Source organism: Nomascus leucogenys, chromosome 2 (genome assembly GCF_006542625.1).
Source record: "Nomascus leucogenys isolate Asia chromosome 2, Asia_NLE_v1, whole genome shotgun sequence".
Lineage (NCBI taxonomy): Eukaryota > Metazoa > Chordata > Mammalia > Primates > Hylobatidae > Nomascus > Nomascus leucogenys.
In genome coordinates, this window is record NC_044382.1 from 140,134,014 (window position 1) to 140,149,055 (window position 15,042).

Genomic DNA, 15,042 nt, shown 5'->3' on the forward strand with positions numbered 1-15,042 from the left:
TCTCATAGCTCTGTGGACCTAACTTTCCACTGCAGCCTACTAGTTTGGGCAAAAGCAGAGGTCATGCCAGACTTATCATGGCCAAAACCTATCCCTGAAACATCCTGGTTAACCTCCTTCTCCTTGATGTCCTCCCATCCCCCATTTCCAATTACCTCCACCTTAAGAGGAGAACTCTGGTAGGCAAAGAACTCTACCAAAGGAACATCTGTCACACATGACTGAGTAGTAGCTTAGAGGATACCAGTTGACAGGAAAGAATGAAAAGCCTTATGATAATGCAAAAGGATTATAGACATGCACAATGTCATCTGCCAAAAAGAAACTGATATTTTGCTTACTTTTTCTTCTCCAAAAATATTCAGATTTAAATCCATTCTCTTATACTGTTCACCAAGTTCACAAAATGATGCTCAAGAGTGCCCAGAGAGTCCTCGTGTCTGATTGATGTTCTTATGTCCCGGGCTTTATAGGTGCTTACAACAGAATGCTGCCCTACATCGTCATGGGTAGTCTGACTGTCCTGATTGGAATCCTCACCCTTTTTTTCCCTGAAAGTTTGGGAATGACTCTTCCAGAAACCTTAGAGCAGATGCAGAAAGTGAAATGGTAAGTAGAACTTTTAACAAAATGATACCAAAATGCCTTAGGGAGAATAAGCATGGAAGAATAGCTAGGAAGGTTCTGAAAGAGAAGAGTAGTAAGTAGAGACTAGCTCTGTCAGATAATAAAGCATATTGTTGGCTGGGCACAGCGGCTCATGCGTGTAATCCCAGCACTTTGGGAGGCTGAGGCAGGTGGATCACCTGAGGTCAGGAGTTTGAGTCCAGCCTGGCCAACATAGTGAAACCCCATCTTTACTAAAAATACAAAAAATTAGCCAGGTGTGGTGGCAGTCACATGTAATCCCAGCTACTCAGGAGGCTGAGGCAGGAGAACTGCTTGAACCGAGGAGGCAGAGGTTGCAGTGAACTGAGATCACACCACTGCACTCCAGCCTGGGCAACAAGAGCAAAACTCCGTCTCAAAAAAAAAAAAAAAATAATAGGCTAGGTGTGGTGGCACATGCCTGTAATCCCAACACTTTGGGAGGCTGAGGCAGGTGGATCACAAGGTCAAGAGATCAAGACCATCCTGGCCAACATGGTGAAACCCTGTCTCTACTAAAAATACAAAAATTAGCTGGGCGTGGTGGCACACGCCTGTAGTCCCAGCTACTCAGGAGGCTGAGGTAGGAGAATCACTTGAACCCAGGAGGCGGAGGTTGCAGTGAGCCAAGATCATGCCACTGCACTCCAGACTGGGCAACAGAGCTAGACTCTGTCTCAAAAATAATAATAATAATAGTAATAATGCATATTGTTGAGCAATAGTAATTAAAACAATGTGATAATGGTATAGGAATAGAAACCAATGGAATAGGATAGAGTTCAGGATAAAACCCAAGAAAATATAAAAATTCAGTATGTAATAAAAAGTAGCAAAGTCAAGGGAGAATAGTTATTCAGTAAAAGGTATTAGAACATTCAGCTAGACATTTTGAATAAATTAAAAAGTTGGCTCTTTAAAAAATGCATTGGCTGGGCACGGTGGCTCACACCTGTAATCCCAGCATTTAGGGAGATTGAGGCAGGCGGATTGCTTGAGGTCAGGAGTTCGAGAACAGCCTGTCCAACATGGTGAAACCCCACCTCTACTAAAAATACAAAAATTAGCCAGGCATGGTGGTGCACCCCTGTAATCCCAGCTACTTGGGAGGCTGAGGCAGGAGAATCGCTTGAACCAGGGTGGTGGATGTTGCAGTGAGCCGAGATCACGCCACTACACTCCAGTATGGGTGACAGAGCGAGACTCCGTCTCCAAAAAAAAAACGCATCAAGATAAAATCTAGGCAGTTAAAAAATATAGGCCTAAAAATGTAAAATCATAAATGTACCAGGAGGAAACAAACATTTTTATAACCTTAGAGAAGATCTTACTGAGCATAACATAAAATCAAAGAACCATAAAGGAACAGTTTGATATATCTGATTGTACATTTTTAAAATTATTGGCAAGGCAAAAAGAAACCACCCACAAAGACAAAAGTCAATAAGCCAGGAGAAAATATTTGCTACACAAAACCTAGACATAAGGCTAATATACTTAATATACAAAAAGCTCATAGTAACCAGTGAGAAAAAGACAAACGATTCAGTAGGAAAACCAGCAAAGGACAAGAACAGACAGTTTACAGAAGAAGTCACTTCAGTGTCCAATATATACATGAAACAAGTTATTTGTCCACATTAATAAGGAAATGCAAAATAAAACAATTCAACATCATTTTTTTGGCTTATGAGATTATGCAAGGGTTTTTCTTCTTGACGCAAACCAATTCTGACACCTATTGAGTGTCCTATAATTCAGTTCAATTTTGACAATACCTAAAGTTAGCATCAGACTCCACAGGTGTAAAGACTCAGTCCCACAATACTGCCTTGCTTCGCTCGCCACTCACAAATGTCAGGTCCCCCGGTTACCCACATTTCTCTCTGACTTTACTACCAAGTCTGGGGTTCCAACAAATCCCCTCCTCGGGTTTATTTGCTAGAATGACTCACAGCACTCAGAACACTGGCCACTAGCGGTTTATTACAAAAGATACAAATGAACAGCCAGATGAAGCGGTACATATGGAGAGGTCTGGAAAGGTCCTGAGTGCAGAGGTTCTGCCCCTGTGGATTTAAGGTGCACTGCCCTCCTGGCACGTGGATGTGGTCACCAACTCGGAAGCTCTCCAAACCCCATCATTTAGAGGTTTTCATGGAGGTTTAGTCATGTTGGCATGATGGATTATTAAGTCTATCCCCAGCCTCTCTCCTCTCCCCAGAGGTTCCAGGTTTCTAATCGAGGCTTGGTCTTCTGGTGACCAGCCCCCACCCTGAAGCTATCTAAGGGCCTTGCCAAGGGTTGTCTCATTAGAACAAAAGAAGCTTTTATCACCCCCATCACTCCAGAAATTATAAGAGATTTAGGATCTCCGTGTCAGCAGCCAGGGACAAAGACCGGTATCTTTTTATGACACCACAGCAAACATTTAAAAGATTAGCGATATTTAGGAGAAGTTTAGAGTTTCGAGTAACACTGCCTGGCTTTAAATCCCAAATCTACTGCAAAAATTTGGGCATATCACTTAATATTCACTAAGCCTCAGTATTCCCATCTGCTATATGGGATATTTCATATGGCTATTTTGAGGTTATAAAAGATAAAGTGTTCTCAGTGCCTGGCCTTGATAAAGGTTAACTCTGCATGTGAATTAATTCTGATCCCTCACAGAACATTTACAGCAAAAAGTGCCCATTTTTGACAAGTTGTTTTCTTCTGATGATAGAACTACTTCAGCATCAACTTTAATTGCCAAGAATTTCATGCCTCCCTCTCTATCCTTTGCTTGGGAAAACTGTGAAAGAGTTTAAATTCTGGCTTCTATGCTTAATTAAGAAAGTGGCCTCAGATGTTTAAAAGCATAAAATATTAGATCTACACTATGAGTTTCTCATTAGAGTTCAAAGAGTTACTCGTTCATTGATTGGAGAAATATTTTTCAATGTCAGTTTGGAGCATTTTGCAGAGGAAAGTCTTGAATATTTAATTTTCCTTAGCATCTATTTTATTTTCAGGTTCAGATCTGGGAAAAAAACAAGAGACTCAACGGAGACAGAAGAAAATCCCAAGGTTCTAATGACTGCATTCTGAAAAAATATCTACCGCACTTGGTGAAGTGAAAAACAGATAAATAAGACCCTGTGGAGAAATCCATTGTTCCCACTGAAATGGACTGACTGTAAAGATTGATGCTAAAATGAACCTTGCTATCAAGAAATGCTCGTGATACAGTAAACTCTGGATGATTCTTCCAGATAATGTCCTTGCTTTACAAACCAACCACTTATAGAGAGTCTCCTTACTCATTAATTCAATGAAATGGATTGGTAAGATGTCTTGAAAACATGTTAGTCAAGGACTGGTAAAATACGTATAAAGATTAACACTCATTTCCAATCATACAAATACTATCCAAATAAAAATAACATCATTGTATTAACACAAATATTAGGTGACAACAATGTGTGTGTGTGTGTGTACATGTGGAAGTGAACCAGCACATTCAAAATTATAGTAGTTTCTAAAGTGAACCAAATGATTATATGCAGTATTCCTATCCAGAAAACCTTCCACACTCCTTTGAGAGGGAGTGATCGCTGTTAGAGGAAAAAACAAACCATTTTTTACCCTCTACTGTCACACTCGACCCACAATACTCTGTGACCAGATGTGGTGGGGGGCTTCTCACACACCAAACAATTCTCCAGCAGATACCAACAGGGTGTTCTCTAATAGAATTAAGCTCTGACCCTATCTGCGGGGAGATAGTGTCAGATCCCACAGGTTGTGTGCTGTCCCTCTTCAGATGCCATTTGAACATCCAAGCCACATGCACCTCTGACCTACCAGCTACAAACCAGGGTTTCCAAAGCCCCCTTCTTGGGTTCAATTAATTTGCTAGAAAGGCTCACCAAATTCAGCTAAACCTTTACATTTAACAATTTATTATAAAGGATACAGATTGAACAGCCAGATGAAGCAGCATGTAGGGCTAGGCCTGGAAAGATTCCAAGTGCAAGAGCTTCTGTCCCAGTGAAGCTGGGATGCAGTGCCCTCCCAGCTTGTGGATGCATTTACTGGAAGCTCCTCAAATCTTGTTGTTCAAGAGTTTTTAGAGAGCTTGATCTCCAGCACCTTCCCCGCCCAGAGGTCAGTGAGTAGAGCTGAAAGTTCCAACCCTCTAATCCTCAAATGACCTGGTCTTTCCGGGGACTAGCCCCATCATAAGAATATCTAGGGCCCCACATTAAGTAACCTCATTAGCATAAACTCAGGAGTTATCAAATCAAAGGGGCTCATTATGACTAATGAGATACTCCTACCACTCAGGAAGTTCTAGAGGTTTGGGGAACTCTATGACAAGAGCTGAGACAAAGACCAGGTATCCATATTTCATATTAAACCACAATGGTTGATATTAATTGTATTTTAGCCTGGCTCATCTGGCCAATCTGCCTGCAAGAAGGCAGCAAGGCAGCTCCTAGTTACAGTTTCAGCAGCTACACCTCACAGCCCTTACACCATTAAATGGTCCCCATTTGTTGTGCTTTTGTTGAGCACGTGACTAAACCTCCTATTTCCTAAAAATGGCTTAAGATATATTTTGCTGGTAAATACATAATCAGAAAAACTGCACAAACCAGTTAGATTGTTAGAGGTGGTTTATGTTGTGCCCCATAGCCAAGAGAGGTGTGCACCAAGGAGGATATCATCAAATCTGACAATCTGCAAAGCCTTTGAAACTGTTCTTTTCCTAAGCACAGTATTCAGCTGTGTCCTCTTGAACCCATATCTATGAGGTCAACAGCTTTAGCCCATTCCGCATGAATATTGGCTGTGGGTTTGTCATAAATAGCTCTTATTATTTTGAGATACGTTCTATCAATACCTAGTTTATTGAGAGTTTTTAGCATGAAGGGCTTTTGAATTTTGTTGAAGGCCTTTTCTGCGTCTATTGAGATAATCAAGTGGTTTTTGTCATTGGTTCTGTTTCTGTGATGGATTATGTTAATTGATTTGCATATGTTGAAACAGCTTTGCATCCCAGGGATGAAGCCCACTTGATCATGGTGGATAAGCTTTTTGATGTGCTGCTGGATTCGGTTTGCCAGTATTTTATTGAGGATTTTTGCATCAATGTTCATCAGGGATATTGGTCTAAAATTCTCTTTTTGTTGTTGTTGTGTCTTTGTCAGGCTTTGGTATCAGGATGATGCTGGCCTCATAAAATGAGTTAGGGAGGATTCCCTCTTTTCTATTGCTAGGAATAGTTTCAGAAGGAATGGTACCAGCTCCTCTTTGTACCTCTGGTAGAATTCAGCTGTGAATCTTTCTGGTCCTGGACTTTTTTTGGGCTATTAATTATTGCCTCAATTTCAGAGCCTGTTATTGGTCTAATCAGAGATTCAGCTTCTTCTTGGTTTAGTCTTGGGAGGGTGTATGTGTCCAGGAATTTATCCATTTCTGCTAGATTTTCTAGTTTATTTGTGTAGAGTTGTTTACAGTATTCTCTGATGGTAGTTTGTATTTCTGTGGAATTGGTGGTGATATCCCCTTTATCATTTTTTATACCATCTATTTGATTCTTCTCTCTTTTCTTCTTTATTAGTCTTGCTAACGGTCTATCAATTTTGTTGATCTTTTCAAAAAACCAGCTCCTGGATTCATTGATTTTTTTGAAGAGTTTTTGTGTCTCTGTCTCTTTCAGTTTTGCTCTGATCTTAGTTATTTCTTGCCTTCTGCTACCTTTTGAATTTGTTTGCTCTTGCTTCTCTAGTTCTTTTAATTGTGATGTTAGGGTGTTGATTTTGATCTTTCCTGCTTTCTCTTGTGGGCATTTAGTGCTATAAATTTCCCTATATACACTGCTTTAAGTGTGTTCCAGAGATTGTGGTACGTTGTGTCTTTGCTCTCATTGTTTTCAAAGAACGTCTTTATTTCTGCCTTCATTTCGTTATTTATCCAGTACTCATTCTGGAGCAAGTTGTTCAGTTTCCATGCAGTTGTGCAGTTTTGAGTGAGTTTCTTAATCCTGAGTTCTAATTTGATTGCACTGAGGTCTGAGAGACAGTTTGTTGTGATTTCTGTTCTTTTACATGTGCTAAGGAGGGCTTTACTTCCAACTATGTGGTCAATTTTGGAATAAGTGTGATGTGGTGCTGAGAAGAATGCATATTCTGTTGATTTGGGGTGGAGGGGTCTGTAGATGTCTATTAGGTTTGCTCGGTGCAGATCTGAGTTCAAGTCCTGGATATCCTTGTTAACCTTCTGTCTCATTGATCTTTCTAATATTGACAGTGGGGTGTTAAAGTCTCCCATTATTATTGTGTGGGAGTCTAAGTTTCTTTGTAGGTCTCTAAGTACTTGTTTTATGAATCTGGGTGTTCCTGTACTGGGTGCATATATATTTAGGATAGTTAGCTCTTGTTGAATTGATCCCTTTACCATTATGTAATGCCCTTCTTTGTCCCTTTTGATCTTTGTTGGTTTAAAGTCTGTTTTATCAGAGACTAGGATTGCAACCCCTGCTTTTTTTTGCTTTCCATTTGCTTAGTAGATCTTCCTCCATCCCTTTATTTTGAGCCTATGTGTGTCTCTGCACGTGAGATGGGTCTCCTGAATACAGCACACTGATGGGTCTTGACTCTTTATCCAATTTGCCAGTCTGTGTCTTTTAATTGGGGCATTTAGCCCATTTACATTTAAGGTTAATATTGTTATGTGTGAATTTGATCCTGTCATTATGATGTTAGTTGGTTATTTTGCTTGTTAGTTGATGCAGTTTCTTCATAGCATCGATGGTCTTTACAATTTGGCATGTTTTTGCAGTGGCTGGTACCGGTTGTTCCTTTCCATGTTTAGTGCTTCCCTCAGGAGCTCTTGTAAGGGAGGCCTGGTGGTGACAAAATCTCTCAGCATTTGCTTGTCTGGAAAGGATTTTATTCTTCACTTATGAAGCTTAGTTTGACTTGATATGAAATTCTGGGTTGAAATTCTTTTCTTTAAGAATGTTGAATATTGGCCCCCACTCTCTTCTGGCTTGTAGGGTTTCTGCTGAGAGATCCGCTGTTAGTCTGATGGGCTTCCCTTTGTGGGTAACCTGACCTTTCTCTCTGGCTGCCCTTAACATTTTTTCCTTCATTTCAACCTTGGTGAATCTGCCAATTATGTGTCTTGGGGTTGCTCTTCCCGAGGAGTATCTTTGTGGCATTCTCTGTATATCCTGAATTTGAATGTTGGCCTGCCTTGCTAAGTTGGGGAAGTTCTCCTGGATAATATCCTGAAGAGTGTTTTCCAACTTGGTTCCATTCTCCCTGTCATTTTCAGGTACACCAATCAAATGTAGATTTGGTCTTTTCACATAGTCCCATATTTTGTGGAGGATTTGTTCATTTCCTTTTACTCTTTTTTCTCTAATCTTCTTGCTTTATTTCATTAATTTGATCTTCAATCACTGATACCCTTTCTTCCACTTGATCGAATCGGCTATTGAAGCTTGTGCATGTGTCACGAAGTTCTCGTGCCATGGTTTTCAGCTCCATCAGGTCATTTAAGGTCTTCTCTACATTGTTTATTCTAGTTAGCCATTCGTCTAATCTTTTTTCAAGGTTTTTAGCTTCCTTGCGATGGGTTAGAACATCCTCCTTTAGGTCGGAGAAGTTTGTTATTACTGACCTTCTGAAGACTACGTCTGTCAGCTCATCAAAGTCATTCTCCACCCAGCTTTGTTCCGTTGCTGGCAAGGAGTTGCGATCCTTTGGAGGAGAAGAGGCGCTCTGGTTTTTAGAATTTTCGGCTTTTCTGCTCTGGTTTCTCCCCATCTTTGTGGTTTTATCTACCTTTGGTCTTTGATGTTGGTAACTTACAGATAGGGTTTTGGTGTGGATGTCCTTTTTGTTGAGGCTGATGCTGTTCCTTTCTGTTTGTTAGTTTTCCTCCTAACAGTGAGGTCCCTCAGCTGCAGGTCTGTTGGAGTTTGCTGGAGGTCTACTCCAGACCCTGTTTGCCTAGGTATCACCAGCAGAGGCTGCAGAACAGCAAATATTGCAGAACAGCAAATATTGCTGACTGATCCTTCCTCTGGAAGCTTCATCCCAGAGGGGCACCTTCCTGTATGAGGTGTCAGTTGGCTACTGGGAGGTGTCTCCCAGTTAGGCTACACGGGGGTCAGGGACCCACTTGAGGAGGCAGTCTGTCTGTTCTCCAAGCTAAAACACCATGCTGGGAGAACCACTGCTCTCTTCAGAGCTGTCAAACAGGGATGTTTAAGTCTGCAGAAGTTTCTGCTGCCTTTTGTTCAGCTATGCCCTGCCCCAGAGGTGGAAACTACAGAGGCAGTCAGCCTTGCTGAGCTGTGGTGGGCTCCACCCAGTTCCAGCTTCCACAGCCATTTTGTTTACCTACTCAAGCCTCAGCAATGGCGGATGCCCCTCCCCGTGCCAGGTTGCTGCCTTGCAGGTCAATCTCAGACTGTTGCACTAGCAGTGAGCAAGGCTCCATGGGCATAGGATCTGCCAAGCCAGGCACAGGATATAATCTCCTGGTGTGCCATTTGCTAAGACTTTGGAAAAGCACAGTATTTGGGTGGGAGTGTCCCGTTTTTCCAGGTACCATCTGTCACGGCTTCCCTTGGCTAGGAAAAGGAAATCCCCTGACTCCTTGCACTTCCCAGGTGAGGCGATGCCCTGCCCTGCTTCGGCTCACCCTCCGTGGGCTGCAACCACAGTCCAACCAGTCCTAGTAAGATGAACCAAGTACCTCAGTTGGAAATGCAGAAATCATCCGTCTTCTGCATCGATCACACTGGGAGCCGCAGACCAGAGCTGTTCCTATTGGGCCGTCTTGGAACGGAATTCTCAATGAGATATTTTAAGAAGTTAAAAAATAATTGTAAACAGCATCTGAAAAAGCAAATATGTAATATGTTTAAGAAATTTTTGAAAAAGATCAGTGATAAGGGGAAATGTTCTCTTACATATATAAAAACACAAAATGACTACTCTGGGTTTCCTGGAAAACACACACACACACACACACACAAGACACACACACATGAAAGATAAATCAATCAACGAAATAGAAGAGGTATTGCAGAAACAGACCCAAGTGTTGAAAAAATTGTAACATATGATAAAGGTGAATTATAAATTATCAAGAAAATGATACATTGTTGAAGACTGGTGCTGGGACAATTGACAAGCTGAAAAACTGGTAAAAAATGGAAAAACGGGGGGAATAAATAGTATCCCATGATAAATCACATACCAAATTAATTCCTGATCAATTAAAGAGCCAAATGTAATAAATGTAAATAAAATAGAGCCAACACTAAATAAATCAAAAGCTAGAAGAAAATATAGGTGATATTTAATTTTAAGATGAATAGGAAATTGAAGTTAAGATAAATAGATTTTACTATAAACTTTTAAAGAATTCTGTACAACAGAAAATCTTAAAATTAACACAAGTTGGAAAAATATTAACAAAAACATATTGGACAAAATTACCATCCTTTGTACATATGCGTCAATTTTTTTAATGCCCACTAATACTCCAGTTAAAGCAAATAGGGCTAAGTACACAGCCTTTGGAGACAAGTGTTCCAGGACCTGATGCTGGGTGTGTCACTTCTCTATCAGCTGTGTGATTTTGAGCAAGTTATAGTCTTCCCTAAAACTCAGCTTCTTCATCTGTAAAGAGGGATGATAACAATTCCATTTGGGTGGGGATTACGTGAGACAATGCATACTGTGTTTGGCTCCATACCTGGCAAAGATGTCCACGTTTTTGCTATCTCTCATCTTACTCATGTCCTCACACCCCTTCTTGGCCAGCTTAAATTCCATGCTTAATCATCACAATCATCTTCCTTGCCTCTTTCTTATCTGCCTTGCTTTTGGGGGAAACTATAAAACTGGTTAAATCTAACCTCCCTCCTACTTCTTGCTAGCACCTGCATAGCCAAATGTAGATGGAAAATATATTCCATCTGACTGGTTTCACTTTAAACTGACCATCCGTGACTTCAAGAGGATCCTAACTGCCCTGGTTCATTCTCTATCCTGGAGGACCTTCTTTCTCTTCAGAACTCCATCACCTTCTCCCCCATGCTCACCCTCAGCTGTGCCTTGGCTTCCTATTTCACCTAGAAAATAGAAGCAATGGAGAGAACCTCTACAAGCACCATAATCCACCAGCCTAACTCCATCTGTACCCACACCCTCTGTCTTTTCTCCTGTTTCTCCTGAATGGTCTCTCCTCCCTGCTGGAGTGCAGTGGCTCACTGCAACCTCTGCCTCCCAGGTTCAAATGATTCTCATGCCTCAGCCTCCCAAGTAGCTAGGATTACAGGCATGCACCACCATACCCAGCTAATTTTTGTATTTTTAGTACAGACAGGGTTTTGCCATGTTGGCCAGGCTAGTATTGAACTCCTGGGCTCAAGTGATTGGCCTGCCTCAGCCTCCCAAAGTGCTGGGATTATAGGTGTGAGCCACCATGCCCAGCCCCAGCCTTATATACTTCTTACCCGCCCCACCCCCTACCCCCTTACCAACAGCAGAAAAGTAACATGATGTAATTGAGATAGCCCTGACTACTATGCTGAGATTGAAGGGGCGTAGGAGCAGCCTTAATGAGGAAGGATTGACTGGGGGCTAACAGAATACAGGCAAGAAACCGGATTCTACATAATGTTGAAATTATGGCAAAAGACTTTATTGACAGATTGGATGTGGAGTATGAGAGGAAGAGCAGCCAGGAAAATAAAGTTTCCATTTACTGAGTTGGGGAGGACTTCAGGAAGAGCGGATTTGGGATGATATTAGGAGCACATGTTGCTCTAGCAATTCTCCTGACTCCCCCATCATAAATCTTTTCCCTCTCTACTGGATCTTTCCCATTCAGTATGCAAACAGGCTGTAAAAGCTCTCTCTTGACCCAGTTTCTGCTGCCAGCTCCTGCCCCATTTCTCCCTGTCCCTTAGCAGCGAAACTGCTTGGAAGATTGCTGTATCTACTTTCTACTTTCAACTTTGTTCTTCCAATTTTCACTTGGCCCCACTACAATTAAGCTTTAGCCCTCACCTTTCACCAGAGCACCTCTATTAAGGTTCGCAGTGACCTACATGTTTCTGAATTCAATAGTCAATTCACAGTCATCATCTTACCTGACCTCTCAAGGCATTTGACAAACTCATTTCTCTTTCATCCTTGAACTGCTTTCTACAACATGACATTTGCGCCAGGCGTGGTGGCACACACCTGTAGTCCCAGCTACTTAGGAAGCTGAGGCAAGAAAAACACTTGAACCCAGAAGGCAGAGGTTATAGTGAGCCGAGATTGTGTCATTGCACTCCAGCCTGGGTGACAGAGTGAGACTCTGTATCAAAACAATCAACAAAAATGACACTTGCTTGGTTTTCCTCTTAGCTTGTTGGCTGCTCCTTTACCATCTAGTGTGCTGGGTTTTCTTCATCTCCGCTACTGCCCAAAATTGGAGTGCCCAGAACTTAGTCTTCAGTCCTCTTCCTTTTTAAAAAATCCAGTCTCATGGTTTAAATATCATCTCTGCATTGATGACCACCAATACATAGACAGAAGTGAACTCCAGGCTCACATAATAACTGCCCACTCGATATCCTCACTTGGATACATAATAGGTGTCTCAAACATAACATGTCAAATTTAACCTGTGCTCCTAATTTCATCCCAAATCTGCTCTTCCTGAAGTCCTCCCCAACTCAGTAAATGGAAACTTTATTTTCCCGGCTGCTCTTCCTCTCGTACTCCACATCCAATCTGTCAATAAAGTCTTTTGCCATAATTTCAACATATGTAGAATCTAGTTTCTTACCTGTATTCTGTTAGCCCCCAGCCAATCCTTCCTCATTAAGGCTGCTCCTACACCCCTTCAATCTACTCTCAGCATAGTAGTCAGGGCTATCTGAATTACATCATGTTATTTTTCTGCTCAAAACCTTCCAATCGCTTCCCATCTCAGTCAGATTTTTTAAAAGCCCAATTCCTTACAATGGTCTATAAGTAGGATGATTACACGTCAGTTTGTCCAGGACAGTCCTGGCTTCTCTGCATTGAACTAGTGTTATTTTTTTTTTTTTTTTTTTTTGAGACGGAGTCTCGCTCTGTTGCCAGGCTGGGGTGCAGTGGCGCAATCTCAGCTCACTGCAACCTCTGACTCCCCAGTTCAAGCGATTCTCCTGCCTCAGCCTCCTGAGTAGCTGGGATTACAGGCATGTGCCACCACACCCAGCTAAATTTTTGTGTGTGTGTGTATTTTTTAGTAGAGAAGGGGTTTCACCATGTTGGCCAGGATGGTCTGAATCCCCTGACCTCGTGATCTGCCTGCCTCGGCCTCCCAAAGTACTGGGATTACAAGCATGAGCCACCACACCCAGCCCTAGTGTTAATTATTAATAACCCTCACCTCCACCTTTCATTCTAGAAGTCTCCCAGTTTGGATGACAAATTATATATGGCAATAACCTACAGGTCACATTTGACAGTTTACTTTAAAAGTAAACAGCTTCCAAATTAACCCATCTTGGGAAGGTCTTGTGATTCATGGCAATACCTTGTCCTGAGTAAGGAATCTTAGAATTTCCTCAAATTGTTGATGTACTGATCAATGCACTACCTACTGACACTGAAAAGGACACTGATTTATTTCTGAGTCATAACATTTTACTGATTGTCTCGCACGTAGACATTTTAGTCTGCATGTTGCAATCTGTAGCCAATTATTGTAACCTTTGTATTGTACCCTCCAGTGAAAAAGGACAACTCCTGTATGAAGAGTCCCCCTCCTTTCTTCCAACTTTCCAACTTGTAATAGACTCCAGAACACTCTCAACTTTGTTGGTGTGTTTTCCTGGGTTCATCCTCACATTTGGCTTCCAATAAACTTTTATCAAATCATTTCTGCCTCAACAGCCTTAATTTCATTTGACAGTGGTCACCCAGTTTATAGGGCCCTACTCTAATCTTCATGCCCTCCTTTAGCTCACTGACATCATCTCTTATTACTCTCTGCATTGCTTTCTTCATTAAGGCTACCAAGGCTTTGCTGTTCTTTGAACATACTAGACATGCCTCTCTATTAGATACTTGTTCCCTCTTCCTAGGAATGCTCTTCCCAGCTATCTACATAGCTTGCTCTCTTACTTCCTTCATGTCTTGGCCCAAATGCCACCTTCTTAATAAACCCTTATCTGACCACATTATTTAAAATTGTATCCTGTTCTCTCTCTGAACTAACTTTATGCATCCCTGCTTCATTTTTCTCCATGGGACTTATCACTCTCTGATATCCTGACTAATGTACTTCTTTGTTGCATTTATTGTCCTTCTTCCTCCACTAGACTGTAAGTTCCATGAGGAGCACTTCTGTATTCCCAGAAGTTAGAACAGTACTTGGCTGGTCAAATGGTTGTAACCAGAATGCTGATGGTGATATGGAAAGTGAAGGTGTGGCTGACGAGGTCTCAGATGGAAATGAGGAACCTAGAAATGGAGCAAAGGCCACCCTCATTATGGCCTAGCAAAGAACTTGGCTGCACTTTGTTCATGCTGTAGGGAACTGTGGAAGTTTGAACTTCAGAGTTCAAACCTAGGGTATCTGGCAGAGGAAATTTCTAAGCAGCAAAGTGTTCAAGAAGTGACATGGCTGCATCTAACAGCCTAACTCAGATGTGAGAGCAAAAAAATGACTTAAAGTTAGAAGTTACATTTAAAGGGGAAGCAGAGTGTAAAACTTCGGAAAATTTGCAGCCTGGCCATGTGATAGAGAAAGCAGAAGCATTTTCAATAGAGGAATTCAAGCAGGCTGTGGAGCAACCACTTGCTAGAGAAATTTGAATAACTAAAAAAGAGCCAGGTACTAATAGCTAAGACAATGGGAAAAAGGCCTTGAAGGCATTTCAGAGATCTAAGGGGCAGCCCTTGCCATCACAGGCACACGCCCAGAGATCTAGGAGGAAGAATCTTTTCGTGGGCCAGGCTTAGGGCCCCATGGCTCTGCACAGCCTCCTTGGGACAGTGCTCCCTGCATCCAGGCTGTTCCAGCTCCAGCTGTGGCTCAAGGGGCCTCAGGTACAGCTCAGGCTGCTGCTCCAAAGGGCACAAGCCATATGCTTTAGCAGCTTCTGTGTGGTGTTAAGCATGCAGGCATGCAGACTGTAAGAGTGAAGGAGGCTTGGCAGCCTCTACCTAGATTTCAGAGGATGTACAAGAAAGCCAGGGTGCCCAGGCAGAAGCCTGCTGCAGGGGTGGAACCCTCACAGAGAACTTCTACTAGGGCAGTTTGGAGGGGAAATGTGGGTTTGGAGGCCCCACACAGTCTCCACTGGGGAACTGCCTGGTAGAGCTGTGAGAA

The 15,042-nt window shown here is 42.1% G+C and overlaps 1 protein-coding gene and 1 long non-coding RNA gene across 4 annotated transcripts in view; one reads left to right on the top strand and one right to left on the bottom strand.

Moving 5' to 3' along the window:
- SLC22A4 (solute carrier family 22 member 4) overlaps positions 1-4,112 on the top strand; it is a 50,256-nt gene extending 46,144 nt beyond the window's left edge. For 2 of the 3 annotated variants that reach the window (XM_030818491.1, XM_003259936.4), the window contains exons 9-10: positions 474-609; positions 3,666-4,112. In XM_030818491.1, the coding sequence (XP_030674351.1) occupies positions 474-609; positions 3,666-3,741 (212 nt within the window). In that variant the 3' untranslated portion in view covers positions 3,742-4,112. The remainder of the gene's footprint in view (positions 1-473; positions 610-3,665) is intronic. The other variant, XM_030818494.1, reaches the window with a different exon arrangement.
- LOC105739444 overlaps positions 1-15,042 on the bottom strand; it is a 58,203-nt gene that overhangs the window by 28,693 nt on the left and 14,468 nt on the right. The window contains exon 5 of the long non-coding RNA XR_001115365.1: positions 9,409-9,551. This is a non-coding gene — a long non-coding RNA (uncharacterized LOC105739444). The remainder of the gene's footprint in view (positions 1-9,408; positions 9,552-15,042) is intronic.